General features: G+C 41.7%; 9 protein-coding genes across 9 annotated transcripts; 8 read left to right on the top strand and 1 right to left on the bottom strand.

The window, feature by feature from the left end:
* Positions 1–279: 279 nt before the first annotated feature.
* K450DRAFT_269758 (uncharacterized protein) lies at positions 280–1,518 on the top strand (the record flags this gene model as incomplete). Its single annotated transcript, XM_051592937.1, has 1 exon — positions 280–1,518. The coding sequence occupies one exon, from the start codon at positions 280–282 to the stop codon at positions 1,516–1,518; it is 1,239 nt and encodes a 412-aa protein (XP_051446976.1).
* Positions 1,519–2,471: 953 nt separating this feature from the next.
* Positions 2,472–3,982, top strand: K450DRAFT_230172 (uncharacterized protein). Its single transcript, XM_051587208.1, has 8 exons — positions 2,472–2,514; positions 2,587–2,710; positions 2,773–2,861; positions 2,937–3,255; positions 3,317–3,402; positions 3,463–3,580; positions 3,661–3,794; positions 3,857–3,982. Exons 2-8 carry the CDS (start codon positions 2,660–2,662, stop codon positions 3,945–3,947), a joined length of 888 nt encoding a protein of 295 aa, XP_051446975.1. The 5' UTR covers positions 2,472–2,514; positions 2,587–2,659; the 3' UTR covers positions 3,948–3,982.
* A 1-nt stretch (position 3,983) lies between these two features.
* K450DRAFT_230165 (uncharacterized protein) lies at positions 3,984–6,111 on the top strand. The gene is made up of 7 exons (XM_051587207.1): positions 3,984–4,161; positions 4,231–4,507; positions 4,575–4,686; positions 4,753–5,280; positions 5,354–5,495; positions 5,562–5,690; positions 5,772–6,111. The coding sequence occupies exons 2-7, from the start codon at positions 4,258–4,260 to the stop codon at positions 5,949–5,951; spliced, it is 1,341 nt and encodes a 446-aa protein (XP_051446974.1). The 5' UTR covers positions 3,984–4,161; positions 4,231–4,257; the 3' UTR covers positions 5,952–6,111.
* A 3-nt stretch (positions 6,112–6,114) lies between these two features.
* K450DRAFT_230159 (uncharacterized protein) lies at positions 6,115–7,420 on the bottom strand. Its single transcript, XM_051587206.1, has 5 exons — positions 7,292–7,420; positions 7,195–7,218; positions 7,017–7,126; positions 6,641–6,952; positions 6,115–6,567 (listed from the first exon to the last, which is right to left on the bottom strand). The coding sequence occupies exons 1-5, from the start codon at positions 7,359–7,361 to the stop codon at positions 6,244–6,246; spliced, it is 840 nt and encodes a 279-aa protein (XP_051446973.1). The 5' UTR covers positions 7,362–7,420; the 3' UTR covers positions 6,115–6,243.
* Positions 7,421–7,521: 101 nt separating this feature from the next.
* Positions 7,522–8,507, top strand: K450DRAFT_230157 (uncharacterized protein). Its single transcript, XM_051587205.1, has 4 exons — positions 7,522–7,550; positions 7,840–8,017; positions 8,093–8,226; positions 8,296–8,507. The coding sequence occupies exons 1-4, from the start codon at positions 7,548–7,550 to the stop codon at positions 8,323–8,325; spliced, it is 345 nt and encodes a 114-aa protein (XP_051446972.1). The 5' UTR covers positions 7,522–7,547; the 3' UTR covers positions 8,326–8,507.
* On the top strand, positions 8,427–9,597 carry K450DRAFT_230150 (uncharacterized protein). The gene is made up of 2 exons (XM_051587204.1): positions 8,427–8,743; positions 8,807–9,597. The coding sequence occupies exons 1-2, from the start codon at positions 8,577–8,579 to the stop codon at positions 9,495–9,497; spliced, it is 858 nt and encodes a 285-aa protein (XP_051446971.1). The 5' UTR covers positions 8,427–8,576; the 3' UTR covers positions 9,498–9,597.
* Positions 9,598–10,440: 843 nt separating this feature from the next.
* Positions 10,441–11,689, top strand: K450DRAFT_230146 (uncharacterized protein). The gene is made up of 4 exons (XM_051587203.1): positions 10,441–10,568; positions 10,761–11,020; positions 11,088–11,375; positions 11,461–11,689. The coding sequence occupies exons 1-3, from the start codon at positions 10,478–10,480 to the stop codon at positions 11,373–11,375; spliced, it is 639 nt and encodes a 212-aa protein (XP_051446970.1). The 5' UTR covers positions 10,441–10,477; the 3' UTR covers positions 11,461–11,689.
* Positions 11,690–11,728: 39 nt separating this feature from the next.
* On the top strand, positions 11,729–12,685 carry K450DRAFT_230143 (uncharacterized protein). Its single transcript, XM_051587202.1, has 3 exons — positions 11,729–11,773; positions 11,838–11,968; positions 12,032–12,685. Exons 1-3 carry the CDS (start codon positions 11,736–11,738, stop codon positions 12,622–12,624), a joined length of 762 nt encoding a protein of 253 aa, XP_051446969.1. The 5' UTR covers positions 11,729–11,735; the 3' UTR covers positions 12,625–12,685.
* A 74-nt stretch (positions 12,686–12,759) lies between these two features.
* K450DRAFT_230139 (uncharacterized protein) lies at positions 12,760–14,969 on the top strand. The gene is made up of 3 exons (XM_051587201.1): positions 12,760–13,208; positions 13,498–14,439; positions 14,524–14,969. The coding sequence occupies exons 1-3, from the start codon at positions 13,019–13,021 to the stop codon at positions 14,715–14,717; spliced, it is 1,326 nt and encodes a 441-aa protein (XP_051446968.1). The 5' UTR covers positions 12,760–13,018; the 3' UTR covers positions 14,718–14,969.
* The last annotated feature ends 16 nt before the right edge of the window (positions 14,970–14,985 follow it).

The raw sequence follows: 14,985 nt of genomic DNA, 5'->3' as shown, positions 1-14,985 counted from the left end.
AGGCCTGTGGTGGATTTTCGTCAGGAGAGTCCATTTCAAGCCTCAAAGAAAAGTGGCCGGGCATTAGAATTTCAACGAAAAAGCAATTTCAGCTTTTCATTATACAAAAGAGACGCAATTCAATAATCTTCTCATTTTGCTTCTTTTAATACGCTTTTACTTTTTTCAAACACTACAGTCCTTCCTTCTGATAACTTGTAGTCTATATAGAAAGTTGCATTTCTAGACAACAACAACAAAAGGCTTTGTTTCGCTGCTTCATATGCACGCCATTCAGAAATGAATAGCAATACCGAAATCATTATTGTGGCCGTTCTAGTGTCATTGCTAGTAATTTCACTTACATATCTCACATATCTAGTTGTTATTCTACGTAGGAAGAACAAAAATAAGGAGAAGAACGAAGATTTAGCACTCGAGAACGGCAAATTGGAAGTTGACATTAGCTCTGATGATCAGTTACCCACAAAGAGCAAAGACGTATTCGATGCATCCGATATTAGTAGAGATGAAATGAAATTAGAAGCGAACGCAGCTCACCACTTGGATGATAACAAAACTGAAGTGCTAGCCAAAATTTTGGAACAAAGGCAGAAAGAACCCCCAAATCTAAGTGTATTGACCGACGGATCCCAAGCGTCTACTCGCAGCCAAATTTCTGAACCGGGTTCCAAACAGTCTTCAGAAAAAGGGTCAACCAAGTTTAATACTACCGGTGAAGTCATTGAAGGAAGAAATGTTGATGGTTTGCTCCCAGTTATTGCCAGTGGCAAACGACCACCGGAGTGTCCTTACAAGGGAAAATTACAATGTTCATGCCAGCAATCTAAAAGGCCAGCAGATGGTCAAAGACAGATCCATTACCCTACATATACCTCTAAACCGACCAAAAGTCAAGCAAGCATGGTTTCTGGTAACAGACACTCAATGTCCCGATTAGAAGCGACCATATCCAAAGATGTTGATGATGTTAAGGAATGGATATCTAGTACCAAATCAAAACAACATGAACAGAATGGAGTTTCATCGAAAGAAAATCTTGGTGACGCTAATGAAGATGAGGATGACATTACTCCAATAATGACCAGAATGCAAGCACTTGGTAAAGAAGTGATACCGCCTGTAGCTTCAGATGTACGACACCATCGAACTCTTACAGACGTACCAGGTTCTCCTCATGCTAGTTTTCATACTCGTACTCGCCCAACCTCTCCTCTATCATCAATATCAAGTGCTCGAGCACGTAATCGACCAGTATCACCCCTTTCGCCTGTCTATCGTGTTCCTCCAGGTTATATATATCCCAATGGAACGTGGAATAATGTTCAGGGATGGCAGAACTCTCCAAATCATTCTGTTCCGTCCACCTCACCTACTTCTTTGAATCTCATGCCAAGTTACCAGATGTGGACCCAGTCCCCTCCTCGTCATCAAGGTAGCCCTTTCGCAACTTCTTACAAGTCGCTACCAATTCCACCAGTTAGAAGATCGGAAGACTATTATCAGCAACGTCGTTAGTGGCACCTTACAAGAAAGGAAATAAACGTAAAATAAATGTAGAAATACCTCTGTATACATCATAGCAAAGAAGCACAAATATAAATTAATGTTCGTTTTTGCACTTCCGTTGGATCACATTAGATACACTTAATAATTTCAAGTTGCTAAACTTCACGTGTAATAGTCGATCACGACGAGGTATTTTCGATAGCATCATTTTGACATGCATGCGTTAATAATGATTAAAGCAATATCTCCTGCAGTGAGTGGTCAGGATGCTCGGGTGAGAAAGGGACGCACTTTACGGAATCAACTCCATAACATGTGCACAGGGCATGTTTTCATTTACGCCCCTTTATTATCCAGGTGAATTCCATCAAAAGTACATGTCAAAGTATAATGTTATTTGTGGATTACTACGTCAGCATGAAATGCTTAGGCTTTCATAACCGCTGATGTTCTATATCTGATTTGAAAATAACTATGGCTATATGGAGTGGTCTGGAATATAAATCTCATCGACATATTATGTTGGTTTATGTTGTCTACACGGAATAGCATGTGTTTTTGAGATGCGATATAGAGCATAGGTTTTTGTCGGATCATGCTTGTCAAATTGTTAAGTTCATTATTGCAATTTGATATGATGATATACAGGCTAGGAAAAGGTGTCAATCCGGTTCGATTTTTCTCCAATGTTTACTCAGCTGTGAACGCCTTCGGGCAAGCAGCTATTATTTGAAAGCAGTAATAATTTAAAAATGATACCATCAAGTCAACAAAGTTCTCTCACAGCTTCTTTTCAAGAAGCTGTATTTAATATCTTAATACGAGAGATCTTCCCAGGTCTTGACACCTGATTGTCTTTCCATAAACAGACTTTCGCCTCGCGGATTGTGAAACTCACTCAACGCGTCGCGCTGTAAAAGCTCTAGCTGTGGAGCTCTAATTTTTTTCTTCTTCAGGTTTGCAAAACGCACTGCTCGACTCCTTTAGCTGCCTTGTAATTGCAAGGTAATGTACCATTTCTGAGCGTGCCAATGGCATTACGCCATAAAATTGCATGATGCTAATTCCAACAGTCAGGTGATCTCCACTTTCAGCAACCTAACTTTAGTCTTGGCAGGAACATTAGCCAAGACGACCATCTTTTTCGAGAATGAAGTTATCTAAAGCTCAAGAATCTAATGCATCGGCTTTTGTCGAATGGGTATGTAACAAAGAAATAAACCCTAGAGAAGAATACACTGTTTAACGACGATACATCCTCAGGTCAATAGCTTTGATCGTTTGTCTCACTCTTGCACTCAAATAACGGATCTATCAGATGGCATTATATTATTTGAAGTGCTAGCTCACATGTAAATTACCTTCCTACTAAGTATACCATTTGTGTTGCCAAATTTGAATGCTAACCTCACGCGCTATCTACCCAGAGACGCAAAGTGGTTCAAATTAATTCGATCTGCAGATCTCAGCGATAACTGGGTGTTAAAGTTTAATAATCTCAAAAAGCTATACAAATTAGTCACTCGGTACTATGAGGAGGTGCTAGGGCAACAGGATTTCACCGACAAGATACCAAATATTAATCTAACAGCCATAGCTAAGGATGCGGATGCCGATGAAATTCTTAAATTGTGTCAGTTGGTGATTGTTATCGCCGTCCTCAACGACAACAACTCCATATATATTGAGAAGATGCAAAGCTTGTCTCAATCAAGTCAACATGCTCTCATGGTGTGCATTGAGCAGGTATTTTATTTTGCGTTTATCCTTCAAATCGTTATAGACATGTCCTAATACAAACTCGTAGGTCATGGTCATTGTTCAAGGCCGTTCCGCAGAACCTGGCGGTAACCTCCCAAGCATGGGTACTCAACGACAAGCCTCATTCAACGAGTTAGTAATTTATTTATATCACAAATGCTTTTTATCAAGTCACTAAGCGATCTTCTATAGAGGAGAAACAGTTTCTCGACATCAGTTTGAGAGCAACCGCATGGCATTGGAGAAAGAAGAGTTGGAAAATGCTCATCAGCAATTGATAGAAGAACATGGCCAACTTCGCTATAAATATGTAAGTCCAGGCTTCGCAACACATTACTCCAGGGGTTTGACCTTGATTGAAAACGCCATCTAACATCATTCATGTTGCAGGATGAACTGGAAGCGGAGAAAGCCGAACTCAAATCACGCCTTCACGACATGGATTCAGCCGTTGCGCAAGCCAATGAAACTGGAAAGGCAGATTTCATCATGAGAACAGAAATCGATCATTTGAAGCAGGATCTGTAAGTCATACATTGCACGTCTATCAAATGCTTTAGCCTACATTTAACACTACTATCTTCAGCCAACGTAGCGAAGATCGCAGGCAAGAGTCAGAGATGCTCTTGGATAGCCAGAGCATCACAATATCGGACTTGACAAAGCGGGTAAGTTAAATACTAGATTCGTGAATGGCGTGTTGCTGGTCTTGACACCGAGATATGGTAATAGGTAGAGGACCTGACCAAAAAGGCAGAACAGTCTACAAGACTTAAGGACCAGTTGGATGAGTACAAGCATGCAGCGGAAAAGCTTCAAAAGACTGAAAATGTCATTGAAAAATACAAAAAAAAGCTTGAAGAAAGTGCCGACCTTCGCCGTCAAATCAAGGTATGATGTATCATTTTGCGATTAAACGCAAGTAATCCACATTCTGATATTCTTTATCTAAAATTACAGGCTCTAGAGGATCAAAATGTTCAGCTCATGGAAAGAAATCAAACTATAGAAGAGGAATATCGTAAGGTTTTGGCTTTCAAAACTTTGATGGACTCGTACAAGGACCAAGTTGCTACTCTCGAGACAAAGAATAACGAGCTGATACGAGAGAAGAATAAGATGGAGTACGAAATGCAACACATGACGAAAAGAGTACAATCCTTGGAAGAGGATAAAGCCAATGATACTGAACAAATTCAATTGCTGGAGGATCGATTGCAAGAAATCGAGATGAACGGTATGTAATTTGTTTCAAATGTGCGTATCTTCCAATCGCACTTAACCTTAAAATTGAACCTTCACAGGCGAAGAAGATGGCCATGCGTACAGTGGAAACGTGGACGAAGAAATGGATGTTGACGGATCATTAGAAGGAAATCTTGAACACTCTCTGAAGGAAAATAATGTGACCCAATTGTAAGTCTGATTGTATGTAGTATGGGCAGAAAAGGAAATCATATTTATGTCCCGTTATGGATATAGGCGACTGAAGATTCGACGGCTGGAGCGTCAAATCAAAACCATGCAGGAGGATTCTACATCAGGCGGTGGCCAGAAGGCAGTGGTACTCAAACACCTCTTGGAAGACGCAAACCGTATGAAGGCGCAGTTTGAAAAGGACTACCTTGAAGCATCTCAGGAACGAGACATTCTCAACAGCGATATGGCACGCATACGTGAAGGTATTCCTGACGCCCTATTGGACCAGAGTCAGGCCACCATGTCTTTACGACTTCATATCATCGACATCGAGAAGGAATCTAAGAGCCTTAGGGACCGCAATTCCAAATTGGAATCCCGTATCGCTCAAGGTGGCTTTTCTGATTTGGATGGAGACCAAGGTGATTTGAAAAGCAGATATCACGAATTGGAATCTCGTGCAAACGACCTTGAGGAGCAAACCAAGAAGCAGCTCCATGATATCAATAAGTTGTTGCTGGAGAAGGACATGCTTCAAAGCCAAAGTATTGAGCATAAAGACTTGCTTTTGGAGAAGGAGAGAGTCAACAGGTAAAGACACACCCATCTTAGGAGTATATTCACGTATGTTTCTATGTATGCTAATACAGTGTTATCCCAATAGCGAACTCAAGGCTTCTCTTGTGGCTATCAATGCCAAGGATGACGAACCTTTGAAGCAGCAAAATGCTCATTTGCAACAGCAAATTCTGCAGCTCCAAGAGCAAATCAATGAACTGCAAATCAAGATACAGAAAGCTAAGGAGGTGAAGAATTGATCTCATCAATGTATGCAACTCAAACCAAATTCTTAAATTTTCAATTTTATACAGTTCATCAAGCAGCAAGACAAGATGCTCAAAGAAAGCAGACTTGGTCACAACACTGGAAACTTTGATGAAGCAGTTACCTCTCTCAAAGCCGAGCTACAAATGCGCGAGGATGAGATTGAGAAGTTACAGGTCAGTTAGCCTCATTGAATTATCATTTCAGCTCTTAAAAATCGCTCATTTCCTTTCCCAATTTTATTGCAAATATAATAGAGCAAACTGCATGAAGTTCGATTACAGTCAAGGCGTGAGCAGCAATTGATCATATCTGCTTGGTATGGTCTGTCGCTTCAAAGACCGAAAGAAAGCATGAATCACGCTCGAGCTGCCCCACCGTCTTCTTGGTTAGGCCAGCAGAGACGTACCTTAGACAGTCAGTTGAGAAGACAATAGGCGGAGTGATAATACTTTTACGCTCTCACCATCCAATTTTCGCAGTGATAGCTGTCTGATAGTGGCAGAAAATTTCAATCTACACATTGTATAGTTATGACCACCATTTTTCGTATATTTAATAAAAAGCCTACAGGCAGAGTGCATCAGGTCGCAGTAACATACGGGTGATTGACAGAAAAAGTGGATTGTTTTTATTTTTGGAATGAAAATTATAGCAGTGAATTACAATGAGGCTGATTTTACGCTCTACCACAGAGGTCTATTTGCGGGCCGGAATTTCACCTCACATCTAAGCGGCGTTGATGCCCAAGAGGACGTTGGAACCGCCTTGGCTAGAGCTAGGAAGATATGTGACGTTGCGGGCTTGAGCAAGGACGGTGGCGATTTCCTTGGAAGCTTCGATACGACGGAACTCAACAAGGCCCTCACCAGCCTTCTCCAAAGCAGCAGAAATAAGTTCAGCGGCTTGAGAGTCACCCTCAGCACGGATGATAGCGGCTTGTCTTTCTTGTTCAGCACGTTCAACAATGAACTTGGCACGTTCAGCTTCTTGCTGGGCAATTTGCTTCTGTTCAACGGCGTTGGTGAACTCCTTACCGAAAGTCATGTGGGTCTAAATGGAGCACATATCAGTACATCAGTTGCATCTAATAGTGCCTCCTTCAATCAAAGTGTGGAATACTTACAATGGAGACATCTTCAAGTTCAATGTGGAACTCTCGTGCTCGCTTGACGAGGTCCTCACGAATTCGGGATGAAACAATCTCACGCTGTGTGATGAGCTCTGAAGCATCGAATTGAGCAACAATAGCCTTCAAGACTTCATTACCGATGGAAGGCAAAACTCTCTCGTCGTAGTCAAGACCCAAGTTTTGATAAATTTGAGGCAAGGCTTGAATTTCGGGACGGTGCAATACACGCAAGGTTAACGAAACCATCTGCATATCCTTTGAACCAGTGGTGGTTGAGATATTTCGGGGCTTGGTGCGTACATCGAACTTGAAATAAAATAATCAATTGACTACATTCGCTACCAACAAAATGCACCGATGAAGTACTTACTGTAACGGCACGTTGAAGCCATGGTACGAGGAAGTGAGTACCTTCTCCGGCGGAATCTGGCTTGACACCCTGAATACGATCGAAGAGGACGGCGCGGTGTCCACCCTGAACTATCGTAGAGTAAAACATGTCAGTGAGAAAGCTGAATGACTGGGGAAAAAAGACAATGAGTGCTTACCATCGTACATAGCAGCTTGAGCACCTTTGATAGAGTTACGCAGTAAATTAGTATAAGAACATTCTAATAATAAGACTATGGAAAGTTAATCCCATACCTGCTACACCAAGTGAGAGTGGAATAGCCCAGCGAGCAACAGTAGAGAGTAGTCTATTAACGCCTGACATTGTAACTTTGAATGATTCTCACTTCTGCCAAAGTAAAAATGAGCTTTTTTAATGTGCTTGTTTTCCTCAATTTTCGCAAGTCAAAATTTCATGACGTTCAAATACACGTGACCACTTCGAGTTCTCGCCCACTGTTGAAGTCAGCCATACACTGCCGAAAGTGTGATTCCCCCTTTTACCTTCACTATGGTGAGTAGACCCAACCCATCCATCTGTCAGATTACATTGTATTAGAGATCGATGCAACACATAAACGATGGATGATCAATTTCTGTTTGGATACGACTTGAAATATCCGTTCATCAAAGGGACGAACACCGATTGACTTTTTCACCTTAATTTTCGAATTTCGACATTACTTTCAAAAATGCCCAACCTTTTCCAATACCCACACATGCAATTTCCATAAACTCGAATACTGGTAGACTGCATCAGATTAAACTACGGAATACTGAACATCTTGTATCTTTCTTTATAGACCACCAAGAGAAGAAACAACGGCCGCAACAAGCACGGACGTGGCCACGTCAAGCCTGTCCGCTGCCTCAACTGCGCTCGCTGCGTCCCCAAAGACAAGGCCATCAAGCGTTTCACCGTCCGTAACATGGTCGAGGCTGCCGCCGTTCGTGATCTTGAGGATGCTTCCGTCTATGAGGGTAAGTCCACAACACTGAAAACTTGTTGGGTAATATAGTTTGAACAGTTTTCTGATCGATTTCAATTCTTTATAGTCTATGCCATCCCCAAGTTGTACATCAAGCTTCACTACTGTGTCTCTTGCGCTATCCACTCCAAGGTTGTCCGTGTTCGCTCCCGTGTCGGTCGTCGCAACCGCGCCCCTCCCCCGAGATTCAGATTCAGCAAGGTATGTAATTGAGGTTTTGGCAGTAGCATATGCGGTTACAGTGCTCTAACACATGTTACTCGTTTTTAGGATGGTAAGAAGGTTCAGCCCAAGGCTTAAGTAACCATGGCTTAGCCGTGATGGTCAACGTGTTGTACGTTTTTTCGTCTTGAATAAAAATCGAATCGAAATGTCACATAATGTCTTTTTATCTTTTGATGTTACGATTGGCTATATGGCAGTTTGGTCAAAGATACTATATGCGGATGAAAGCCATGGAAGTATTGTCCACCAAATTTTCTTCTCCGTTTCTCAGCTTCGTCACATTTCTCCCACCCACGTTCTCCTTATCTTGACTTTCGTCAAAGGGTATGCCATCTCAGGACCACGATGCTTTTCGCATAGGCAATCTCCCTGAGGGCCTGAATGTCACCGTCTCGGATGGACCACCGAACGCATTCAAAAATATTAAGCAGAATGAACTGCAACTTACCCAAGACATCAGTAAGTTTGGTCTTGCTGGCAAGATTTGGCATAGGTAACTCATCTTTTGCAGCCCCTTGTCACTTTTGAGACCCGTTTCTCACTCGGGCAACGTCAGTGCGTACGCTCTAGATTTATTTTTTTCAGAATGGACTCAACCGCATATGCAACCATCCAACCCTATACCAGAAGAATATTACCTCGGACAAGCTTCAAAACCATACCGTATATTAGAATTGGGCGCTGGAACTGGCTATGTCGGTATCGCTCTCGCTCGCAAACTTGGCCCGGATTGCAAAATCTATATAACCGATCTCGCAGACGTTGCACCCCTGATCCAGCAAAATGTCAATGATTATCAAGAAAGTCTGACAGCGCAAGTAGCTGTACAACCTTTGCATTGGGGTGATATTGAGCATGGTAACAAAATTCTCGAAGAGGGAGAACTGGACCTAGTTATAATTAGCGACTGCGTCTATTTCCCAGAGTTATTCGGTTTGTTGACGGAAACGCTACTGCAAGTGTGTTCCAAGAATACCCAGGTCGTCATTGGATACAAGAGCAGGTCATTGGAAAAGGAGACTGGCTTTTGGCAGGATTTTTTTGGTCGCTATTTCGAATATGAACCTGTAAGGAACATCTCTCCACCGTCCACTGATTCTGATAGCGATGACGATGAAACTGTAGAAGAAATATTCGGCCAGGAAGAGGATTTGTACGTCTTCATAGGGAAGAAACGCCCGGCAAACGAGTACAAAAAAGCTGATGATACTTTTACAACCCTGCTGTTCTGTACTATGAATATATAATATATAATGAATTTACCAAGTATATATTTGATTTGCCGCCTACCTTTCTGCAACGCGAACAATGGGGAGGGGGGTGAAACCGCCAGGAGCCTTGACAAAGTAAAAATCGCGTCTCAGTGACTATCGAACAAGCCTCAAAATCAGGCTGGTGTCAAAAATTTTTTTGTCTATAAAAATGCTCCTCACGTCCCAAATTTTTGTTCGCTCATTCCCTCTTCTTCCACTACACATTCATTATCCCACAATATACAAACAGTAAGTTGACACTTTTCTTCAAAATGCAACGGCATGCAAGGTGCCGATGATCCTGAGCAGAAGAAAATGATGATTACTTTTCTTGCTATTAAACCCAGCTCATTATGAGTTAACCCATGCGATGAAACACAGTTAATCCTGACACCTACTGCTCAGTACATTGGTGTCTTTTATAAGATGCAAACAATCAATTAACTTACGTCAAAAGTTCAATCACTAACGTATTTTTATCAGTTTGCAGTTAGACGCGCTATTATTGCCGCTTTTTGGTTATCCAGAAGCCATATTCTATAGTGACTCTACTTCAGGTGGTTGTAATAGACGGATTGTTAGTGTAGAGGGTTGTATATTCATTAAATAATAAAACCACTAAAACTATAATCATCTCGTTCGTATTTTTGACTTCTTGCCAGAGGGTTTTGAGATAAAAGTTGCCAAAGTGAGAGTCATGGCATTGCAAAGCCATCTTTCACAAATGATTGGTAAAAACCATATTGTATAAACAGCGGTATACTTGATATAATGAAGAACTGGACTGTGGAAGATATGTTTTGGAACGGAAAAATGGATAGTGCTTTGGGTTTTAGGCGATGGAAATGTGGCGCCCCTGATTGGCTGCTTGATCATTTGCTTTTCTCATTAAAATGTGTGTAACAAATTCATTTGTTGGCTTGAAGACCCAAAGAACAGATCAACTGCTTCTTCTTTGACCACATTTCAGCAAAATGAATATTTTTCGATTGGTTGCGGATTTGATGCACTTGGCGTCCATCGGAATCCTCCTGCTTAAAATACAGAAAACTCGTTCTTGTGTCGGTAAGTTACTTGTTCCTGCACAGTCCACTGGCGCGATATGGCGATTGTCGCAGATGTATGCAATCATTGAACGCCATACGGATTGTAATTGGCTCACTGCGCGATATTCCCTGCCCTGCCTGCCTCAATGTTGCTTCTCCTCTGGTTAGGTGTATATTAGAAAAATACTCTAACCTTTGAATCCGCTTGCAGGAATCTCCTTCAAAACGCAGCTTCTATATGCTGTTGTCTTTTGTACTCGTTATGTCGACCTGTTGACATCCTTTATTTCATTGTACAACTCTCTCATGAAGATCTTTTTCATAACCTCATCATTGTACATCGTCTATCTGATCAAGTATAAGTTCAGGGCCACACACGACCCTTCCATTGACACCTTCAAAATCGAGTTCTTGATCGGTGGAGCTGCAGTACTGGGCATCCTCTTTCCCTACAAATGGAATGTTACTGAGGTACTTTCTATAACTTTTTGATTGTGGTTGACAACGCCGAAGTGCATACTCATCGTACAATACATAGATTTTATGGGCATTTTCCATCTGGCTTGAAGCGGTTGCTATCCTGCCTCAGCTTTTTATGCTCCAGCGTACTGGTGAAGCAGAAACAATTACTTCACATTACTTGTTCGCTTTAGGCGCTTATCGCGCTCTATATCTCCTTAATTGGATATATCGATATTATACCGAAGGTCACGTCGACTGGATTGTTTGGATAGCTGGAATAATACAGACTGCTATCTACTCTGACTTTGCTTATGTCTATGTGACAAGAGTCTTGCAAGGCAAGCGCTTTGAGCTTCCAAAGTAAGTACATAGCCACGACGTCATTTTGTGATAAAGTGAATAGGCGGTAATTTAGGCCTAACCATCTTACTCTCCGCTGTGGTTTTTAGGACCATGGCATAGACAGATAATATCCATCCAACCTCCGCTTCGCAAAACCGACGACCTTCATTAATAGTCTTAATGTGTACATAAAGGTTGCTAGAACCATTTTTCAAACCTTTTTTCACCAGACCCCGAAGGCATTAAAAATATGCACTTCAAAATAAAAAAGAATAAAACAGGACAAAAGCAAAACCGTGGTGTTAGTCACGTGCTCAGTGCAAAGCCAACATTCGCAATTTTTTGGATGACTGATGTTGTATACTTCTTCTCACTGGCATATATGACAGACCACCACCATCCCCTGTCGCAGGTCAAAGCGTATGTTAGCGATGCACGTATTAATACAAGAGAAATTTCAAAGGTTAATTTATATAGCCGTTAGGTTTTGTTTTGATGTATTTGGCACTTGCGTCAACTGGCGAAAATCGATTGTTATGGCCCTGGATGACGCCCTGTCCACAAAAGCGAAACAGAATATTGACCTAGCCGACTTTGCCAATGAATGGAGACAGGGTAACTTAGCCACCTTATGCATTGTATTGCGCGAGTGGACTGAAAAATAATGGAGTTTTATAGGTTACCTGGACGCTATGGCGACGTTGTCACAAAAGTCGTTTAGTCAAGCCGACTATCCAGATCTGGACGACATACACTACGAAATTTTGGAAAAGCTACTGACCACGCACGGCCTACAATCTGAATTAGACAGGGATCAAAAATCCAAGTTGAATTCTGCATGGCATGAATTAATCCCTTGGGAGGATTCAACTGAAGGGATTAGCAGTCTTCAGAAATCTGCTATAACAGCAACCCTTAGCAATGGAACAGTTCGGCTACTGGCTGATTTGGCGAAATATGGTTCTCTACGTTTTGATATAATATTTTCTGGCGAAACGTTTCTTAGCTTCAAACCCAACCCGGCCATGTATTTAGGCGCTGCCCGTCTTTTAAAATTGAAACCGGAAGAAGTATGTATGGTAGCTGCTCATGATCGTGACCTTCTATACGCGAAGAAAAATGGCCTCAAAACAGCATTTATATATCGCCCTGGGGAAGGCCATGCGGAAAATGACATATCATCTGGTTCACCGCACATCGATGTATTTGCTAAGGATTTAGAGGAGCTTTCTTTTCTCTATAAAGAAGTGCAATTGTCATCAAAAATTTGAATAATGTGTCTAGCAAAGCGTAATAAAGGATGTACGAGAGCATGACTTGAATATCACTGAATTTTATTAACGTTGCACTACCCCACGAACTACCCCACCCACGATGCCAGTAGCTACTTCCTTCCAAATTGAGGATTCTCTTTTCCCTTATAATTTTTTATTATTCAAAATCTCTTGAAATGATTATTTTTAAATGCCTTTGCTCTATTACGATATCGAAAGAATATAAAATAGGATGCGGTGATATGACTGAAAGCAATGCAAATGACGCCGCATGACCCGCATCGGCCATGGTGGCTGCAGTTAAAACTTTCGTTCTCAGCCGGTCGAAAATTGCACCCTTTTGAAATCTCGCGCCACGGTGTCCCTTGTGTTCCATAAAGTAACAAGTACTATGGCATCCGAATTTAAGTTTGCCCCGGTTGAGACATCAACATCTTATAGCGACATATTAGGCGACTTGGAGCGAGAAATTAGACGCGAGCGGCCTTCCGATGTCTTGCAATTCTGCGCAAACTATTTCAATGGCAAGTTAGCTGAACAGCGAGAGGAATTCTTGTGCCAAAGCAATCTGGGCCCATCAGGTACAGTGAGCTTTTTGCTTTTAATCCTAATACTGTTGCCTCGATGAAAAAGCTGTCTGTCTCAAGATGCTGCTAGCAGCCGGCCGAAAATGCATCGTACAACCCCATTCTATTGCGCCAACATGCTTATTTTATGCACGCCGGCTCTTTCCAGTAGTCTCACCGAGGAGCACCCCAAGGCTAATAAACATACGACAAATGACATATTATTTAGACAGCGATCAAAGACAAAGATGTTTTATGAGTAAGGCTTGTTTGCTAACCTAGTTTTGCCAATGTACGATTCTAGATTTATCACCACAAGCAGACCAACATCCACATGCCGTCTCAAATGGGCACTCTTCACCTACATTCAAGTTTGCCCCTCCTTCTCGATCATCATTCAGCTCTGACTACCCTATGGATCAAAGTGAATTAGACGAAGACGAAGACGAAGATGAAGATGACCTGGATCATGATGAAGAGCATGATAAATTTTCAACGGCAGCGATACCGTCTATGCCTCCGCCGTCCGCATACAATAGAGGCCGTCGCACATCTGTGAGCGCAGAATCCATTGCACCGTCACAGAATCAAGACTATGTGAAGACTGTCATTCCGAAATCCAATGCACAAAAGTCCAGGATTCAGACATCCATTGGAAACAATTTCTTATTCAAGAACTTGGATGAAGATCAGTACAACGATGTCGTAAATGCCATGGCTGAAAAGCAGGTTGCTTCAGGAACAAATGTGATTGAACAAGGAGGTGTAGGAGATTACTTCTATGTAGTAGAGTCCGGTACTTTTGACTGCTTCATTTCTAAGGACGGAGAACCTCCAATCAAGGTCATTTCCTATGAAGCAGGGGGAAGCTTTGGAGAATTGGCTCTCATGTACAATGCTCCACGTGCAGCAACTATCGTTGCGACCTCAAATGCCGTTTTGTGGGCATTAGACCGTGTGACGTTCCGTCGCATTCTCATGGAAAATACATCACGCAAGAGGAGGATGTATGAAGCGTTTTTGGAAGAAGTCCCACTTCTAAGATCACTCAAGCCATACGAAAGACATAAGATTGCGGATGCCTTGGAGTCCGTTTACTACGAAGATCAAAATATTATTGTCCGTGAAGGAGATGTTGGAGATAGCTTTTACATCATCGAATCAGGAGAAGCTCGAGTATTTAGAACAGGAGCTGATGGTAGTCAACAAGAGGTGAACTATCTGATGCGAGGTGGATATTTTGGAGGTAAGTCAGAGATATAAGTATTCTCACAAATTTATTGAGTCTATTATCATGAAATTTAAACACAAAAAACTTGGGCATTTGCAGAGCTTGCATTATTAAATGATGCACCACGCATTGCAACTGTACGGGCGAATGGACGTTTAAAGTGTGCAACCCTTGGCAAGAAAGCATTTACACGACTTCTAGGGCCTGTGCTTGATATCTTGCAACGCAATTCTGAGAATTATCATGCCATCATTAACCAACATGGTACTTCCGGTATACCGCAATCAAACTAGGATAGAAGTCACTGATTTTGTCAATCTCTTATATATCTGTTTGCCATTTTCCTTTGCTCTTTCTTTTGGGGTTAACCCTGTAAAGTGTATACATACACGTTGATCATTTTTGTTATAATTGTAAATCACATTGTGACAATTAACGAAATAGCTTTGGCTATAGCGGCAAAATGCTTGTTATCGCATGGATATCATTTAAAAGACTCATTGCTAGACAACACAATTGAAAAAATCTATTTTACAGTATCGTTCTCATTTTTTTTTTTTT

This window comes from Umbelopsis ramanniana (assembly GCF_025399195.1).
Source record: "Umbelopsis ramanniana AG unplaced genomic scaffold K450scaffold_12, whole genome shotgun sequence".
Taxonomy (NCBI): domain Eukaryota; kingdom Fungi; phylum Mucoromycota; class Umbelopsidomycetes; order Umbelopsidales; family Umbelopsidaceae; genus Umbelopsis; species Umbelopsis ramanniana.
This window is presented reverse-complemented; position numbering and strand designations above follow the sequence as displayed.

What these genes read in the sequence shown, in the direction of transcription:
- K450DRAFT_230172 (XM_051587208.1), top strand. Translation starts at nt 2,660, where the DNA reads ATGAAGTTATCTAAAGCTCAAGAATCTAATGCATCGGCTTTTGTCGAA. An exon ending in CATCGGCTTTTGTCGAATGG is followed by an intron (nt 2,711 to 2,772) that starts GTATGTAACAAA and finishes ATACATCCTCAG; the next exon opens with GTCAATAGCTTTGATCGTTT. An exon ending in TTTGAAGTGCTAGCTCACAT is followed by an intron (nt 2,862 to 2,936) that starts GTAAATTACCTT and finishes CTATCTACCCAG; the next exon opens with AGACGCAAAGTGGTTCAAAT.
- K450DRAFT_230159 (XM_051587206.1), bottom strand. Translation starts at nt 7,361, where the DNA reads ATGTCAGGCGTTAATAGACTACTCTCTACTGTTGCTCGCTGGGCTATT. An exon ending in ACTCTCACTTGGTGTAGCAG is followed by an intron (nt 7,219 to 7,291) that starts GTATGGGATTAA and finishes ACTCTATCAAAG; the next exon opens with GTGCTCAAGCTGCTATGTAC. An exon ending in GGCTTCAACGTGCCGTTACA is followed by an intron (nt 6,953 to 7,016) that starts GTAAGTACTTCA and finishes TTTTATTTCAAG; the next exon opens with TTCGATGTACGCACCAAGCC.
- K450DRAFT_230165 (XM_051587207.1), top strand. Translation starts at nt 4,258, where the DNA reads ATGGAAAGAAATCAAACTATAGAAGAGGAATATCGTAAGGTTTTGGCT. An exon ending in GCAAGAAATCGAGATGAACG is followed by an intron (nt 4,508 to 4,574) that starts GTATGTAATTTG and finishes GAACCTTCACAG; the next exon opens with GCGAAGAAGATGGCCATGCG. An exon ending in GAGAAGGAGAGAGTCAACAG is followed by an intron (nt 5,281 to 5,353) that starts GTAAAGACACAC and finishes TTATCCCAATAG; the next exon opens with CGAACTCAAGGCTTCTCTTG.
- K450DRAFT_230146 (XM_051587203.1), top strand. Translation starts at nt 10,478, where the DNA reads ATGAATATTTTTCGATTGGTTGCGGATTTGATGCACTTGGCGTCCATC. An exon ending in GAAAACTCGTTCTTGTGTCG is followed by an intron (nt 10,569 to 10,760) that starts GTAAGTTACTTG and finishes ATCCGCTTGCAG; the next exon opens with GAATCTCCTTCAAAACGCAG. An exon ending in ACAAATGGAATGTTACTGAG is followed by an intron (nt 11,021 to 11,087) that starts GTACTTTCTATA and finishes TACAATACATAG; the next exon opens with ATTTTATGGGCATTTTCCAT.
- K450DRAFT_230143 (XM_051587202.1), top strand. Translation starts at nt 11,736, where the DNA reads ATGACAGACCACCACCATCCCCTGTCGCAGGTCAAAGC. An exon ending in CCCCTGTCGCAGGTCAAAGC is followed by an intron (nt 11,774 to 11,837) that starts GTATGTTAGCGA and finishes TATAGCCGTTAG; the next exon opens with GTTTTGTTTTGATGTATTTG. An exon ending in TGCCAATGAATGGAGACAGG is followed by an intron (nt 11,969 to 12,031) that starts GTAACTTAGCCA and finishes GGAGTTTTATAG; the next exon opens with GTTACCTGGACGCTATGGCG.
- K450DRAFT_230139 (XM_051587201.1), top strand. Translation starts at nt 13,019, where the DNA reads ATGGCATCCGAATTTAAGTTTGCCCCGGTTGAGACATCAACATCTTAT. An exon ending in AAGCAATCTGGGCCCATCAG is followed by an intron (nt 13,209 to 13,497) that starts GTACAGTGAGCT and finishes GTACGATTCTAG; the next exon opens with ATTTATCACCACAAGCAGAC. An exon ending in GCGAGGTGGATATTTTGGAG is followed by an intron (nt 14,440 to 14,523) that starts GTAAGTCAGAGA and finishes GGGCATTTGCAG; the next exon opens with AGCTTGCATTATTAAATGAT.
- K450DRAFT_230150 (XM_051587204.1), top strand. Translation starts at nt 8,577, where the DNA reads ATGCCATCTCAGGACCACGATGCTTTTCGCATAGGCAATCTCCCTGAG. An exon ending in GCTGGCAAGATTTGGCATAG is followed by an intron (nt 8,744 to 8,806) that starts GTAACTCATCTT and finishes GGGCAACGTCAG; the next exon opens with TGCGTACGCTCTAGATTTAT.
- K450DRAFT_230157 (XM_051587205.1), top strand. An exon ending in GGATGCTTCCGTCTATGAGG is followed by an intron (nt 8,018 to 8,092) that starts GTAAGTCCACAA and finishes AATTCTTTATAG; the next exon opens with TCTATGCCATCCCCAAGTTG. An exon ending in CGAGATTCAGATTCAGCAAG is followed by an intron (nt 8,227 to 8,295) that starts GTATGTAATTGA and finishes ACTCGTTTTTAG; the next exon opens with GATGGTAAGAAGGTTCAGCC.